Source organism: Metopolophium dirhodum, chromosome 1 (genome assembly GCF_019925205.1).
Source record: "Metopolophium dirhodum isolate CAU chromosome 1, ASM1992520v1, whole genome shotgun sequence".
Lineage (NCBI taxonomy): Eukaryota > Metazoa > Arthropoda > Insecta > Hemiptera > Aphididae > Metopolophium > Metopolophium dirhodum.
The window spans coordinates 88,169,083-88,173,370 of NC_083560.1; the positions used below are offsets into that span (position 1 = coordinate 88,169,083).

Sequence of the window (4,288 nt, forward strand, 5' to 3'; positions counted from 1 at the left end):
CGTTACAAATATAAAATTCAAATAATATTAAATAATATTGTGTAACTACAATTCCTTAATTTTATATATATATTTTATTATTATTACGGACTGGGATGGGTAAATTGAATCCGGGTCGGCCGAGAAAATATCGTTGCGATTTATATTTTTTTCCCCGGACACCACCCGGCCGTCCCGGATTGGACCCATTCCGTCCATGTGAGAATATGTGCATTTAAACAAATGTCAACGATCATTTTTATTTTTGCCGGCCCGGTCGGCCCGGTCCCGTCCCGTGCCCGTAACGGACATGTGGAAATAGACCTTTACTAATATTTGGTTGTTCCTTAGATGATTTTTTTTCTCTCCCATTGTCATTTTTCAATATTATTTCATACTGTCGTTTATTCTTTTATTATAACAAATCATATATAATGTACTGTATTTGAGCTTACAGCGTTTTTTTTTTATAAAATAATCAATCATCTGTAATACTTACAAAGCAAAAAATGTTTAAGTAACCCAAATAAATGTATTACTATCAAAAATATTATTTTGTTTATGCATTATAGCTAATTATCCACCCTTAATATGATGTATGATTATGTGTTATGGCGTTTAAATTATATTGATTATTAAACCCTCATTGTAAGCAAACTTTTGAAAGCACTAAACTGTGATCAAATGTCAAAAAATAATAAAAAGTTATTATTTCCTATTTGGAATGTCTGTATAGGATGTATATATGACTGTACCAACAGAATTATGGTTACCATAATGATACTATTCAAGTTTTTTTTTCAAAAGTTTTAGGTACATTTTATCGCAGAAAACTTATTAAACAATTCTGTAATTTTATTTTTAAAAGTAATGTTTGTACAAATAGGCACTTTAAAATAAATTGCCATAATAAAGGATTCTGCTATGATAATTAAAAAATGGAAAAATTAATATTATAAAACAAAAATATCTTATATAATGCCAATATTTGTAATAACACTAATCAGTATTTATACAGACTGTTAGGCAGTTAGTAACTTAAATAATATTCAAAACTAATATCTGCATTGAAGATAACTTTAAAATATACTACTTTGCATAAATGAATAAGTGTATATATAAATATAAAATCAGTAATGACATATTAAAAAATTAAAAAATAAAACAATAAAAAAATCTTGCTTGATAAATCATTGAAACAATACATTTTGGCACAAAATAAATTTATTTAATAAAGAAAAATATTTTTCACACGTAGTGCACTCGTACATTTCGTTTTCCTATTTCTTAGGTTGGTGAACAGAATTATTGTGTTTATCCATAGCTTCTTCAGTTGGTAAGACAACATGGCAAATGCCACACTCAATTTCAATCAAGTGATCAAAATTGGCATGTTTTTTTTTCCGCGTATGTTCTAAACGTGCAATCACAATGATCACAGCTAAATCTAATTGAAGAACTTGCATAATGTACTACAAAATGATCTTCCATTTTGTCCAAGGTATCAAAATAAGCATTGCATTTTACACATTGAAATTCTAATGGAGTTTCATTTTGATGGCATTTGGCGTGACGATCAAGGCTTCGTTTGTTTGAATATCTTTTTTCACAATATTTACAATTAAAGGTATCCTTATGCTGCATTGAAATGTGTTGCTTAAGTAGTCCTGAAGATTTGTAACAAGTTGAAAAAATAAGTTTGGTTTAAAAATATAGAGTATAGAAGTGAATTTGTTGATTCAAGTGAAACAAGAGTATCTAAATACAGCGAAACTTCCATATAACGAAGTCACTGTGAAAGTTAACAATGATGGTCATGGTCATGGTTCTCAAAAATAATTCCTTAAACAGAAAATGTTGTTAAATGGTAGTTTGTTATATGGAAGTTTCTCTGAATAAGTAAAGTATATGAATTATAAGTAGGTTACTAAAGACCAGATTTATATGCATTTTAAATTGTATAAAATATTCACTAGTAAATATTTTGTTAAATATGCAATAATATGCAGACCACGCACAAATGTCAGAATATGCAAAAATATACAGTATATAATTTTTATATTTAATGAATCAAGTAATGATTTATAGACACTCATTGACTGCATGTATGTATTATGTATATGATGTTGAAAATAGCAACATGAATTTTGTGCAAATTACTGTCTTTAATTATAAGCATAACATAGTTTGATTCAAGCTGTCGGAAAGCTGATCTTCAACAAATTCAAATAAAATAATAGTTAGTAATTTTTTGGAACATGACATGAATAATTGCACCACAATATATTATTAATAAACAACACTCATATAATTGAAAAAAAAACCTAGAATATATTTGAAACAAATATAGGTAGATACACCAATTCAATTAGAATTGGTTTAGTAATGAAATGATTAAAAGCATCTTTAACAACTAGAATATTAATCTGAGCTTTAGACATTGTAAATTAACAAAACTAAGGTACTTATCATTAGGTGTAAGGACATACTAATCTCCAACCGTTAAAAACTTAATGACAAGATGAAAGAGGAGTAGGTAGATAAATATATTTTAGACATTAAAGAAACAACTAACCTAATTACTATTTACACATACCTTCATTAAATTAATTAATTTGACATAACTAACAAAGCATTGTTTGGAAGGAACGAGTTCCTGGAACGTATTCATTTTTAAAGAACCTCACATTTGTTGTAAGCCCAGTTGAATCCGTGCTTACAGAGTTCGCGGTTTGCCGTTTGTCTGGGTTTAGCCAACTAGTACTTTCGAACTGAGACGTTTATTTCAACGATGGTTAGGTTTCCTTTAAATAAATTTACACTCGACTGTTGGTTCTAACTACTGGTTTTTATTGTACACGTTATAATAATCAAAATAAAGACAATCTCGTAGCTCTACGTAATACAGACTGACGATCGTGTGAACCCACACGGCCGCGCATACCCGATATGCTGAGTGTGCATAACCGTGCGGCGCGTGCAGGGGTTCACAACACCCCCGGGGCTAAACGAAAGCCCTGTTGTCCTATGGGCTTCCTATTTTTAAATTATTTCGGGCAATAGGCTTTTCGCTCTTGCGCCTGTTGTTGTGCAAGCTATAGGCTCTGCCTCTGTATTGGTGCTTGCTGTTGAAGATAGGACGTTAGGACTTCCGGTGCCCCGAGTTTCCATTTATTTTTTAATGTACTTAATTTTCTATACAATAAATATAATATAACTAATATAATTAGAATTATTATTATTACAATTATAGTCACCGTTGTCGTGGTGTAAGTGTGCCTTTGTTGATTATTATTACTATTTAGCTCGACGTTTATCTGTTCCTGTAAGGATTTTAAATCTCCCGCGTGCCTAGCTAAATTCTTGAAATTATACTGAATGCCCTTATTAGTTGAAATATGTCGTCTTTCGACGCCTCCGGTATTTTTAAAATTAATTGGAATTACATTTAGAGGAATATTAGGGAAAAAGTCAATGAAGACTGAAGACTTCTTTTGCGTTTTGTCCACTGCTAAGTAGGCTGATTCAGCTTCGATTACAATCACTTGATCCTGGGTTAACTGCATAGGTAGTGGTATGACTTCATAGATCATAAATCTAATCCCATTTGTGACGGGTATTTCGACAGAAAAAATTAATGTGTCATCCACACTTATCACTGTAACCGTAGCTAATTTGAAAAAATCTGATATACTATTGGTAGTTATTTCTAACGGAAATTCGGAATTTGGCGGTAATTTGCTTTTAATATCACTTATTTGTTGTGTGATGATTTTCGGACTCATTATACTACTGTGGATATGTCCGAGCGTTGCATAGTTAACAATGTCTACCAAATTTTCTACCTCTATCGAAAGAAGGTTGATTGTGAGTATAAAGTTTGATTGCATCTCTGTTATCCGTTCATGAGTTATTGAATCGTCGACAACTTCGGCTTGTTTCGTCACACTCTGCATTGTCTCGTCGATGTCGTTCACCGTGTTTCTAATTATTGTGGTCTGGGATTGCATCAGATCAGAAGCGGACAGCATGAATCGGTTGAACTCATTTATTTGGTTGTAGAACTTTTCAGCATCACTATCGTCACATGTACCGAAAAGTACATTAGCTACTCTACCGACAGCGTTAAGTAAACCTCTTTTTTTTATGTCGTGCGCAGTTTTATGAACTGAGGATAAAACACGTAGACGATTGCTTTCAATTTGTTTCATAATGGCATTGGCCTGGATCACAAATTGCTCACAGGCAGCTGTCGTCCCGTACAATTGTTTGCATTCCTGGGTTACATGTTCTATTCCCTTGTCGATCA

At 31.8% G+C, this 4,288-nt stretch overlaps 1 protein-coding gene across 1 annotated transcript; it reads right to left on the minus strand.

Annotated features, from left to right (window-relative positions):
• Nucleotides 1–1,517: 1,517 nt before the first annotated feature.
• LOC132943958 (uncharacterized) lies at nt 1,518–3,989 on the minus strand. The gene is made up of 2 exons (XM_061013141.1): nt 3,237–3,989; nt 1,518–1,646 (listed from the first exon to the last, which is right to left on the minus strand). The coding sequence occupies exons 1-2, from the start codon at nt 3,987–3,989 to the stop codon at nt 1,518–1,520; spliced, it is 882 nt and encodes a 293-aa protein (XP_060869124.1).
• Nucleotides 3,990–4,288: the final 299 nt, after the last annotated feature.

Excerpts from the sequence above, each read along its gene's own strand:
- LOC132943958 (XM_061013141.1), bottom strand. The coding sequence starts at position 3,989 with ATGCAATCCCAGACCACAATAATTAGAAACACGGTGAACGACATCGAC. Across the intron at positions 1,647-3,236 it reads ACACTTACACCACGACAACG|GACTACTTAAGCAACACATT; the intron begins GTGACTATAATT and ends ACAAATCTTCAG.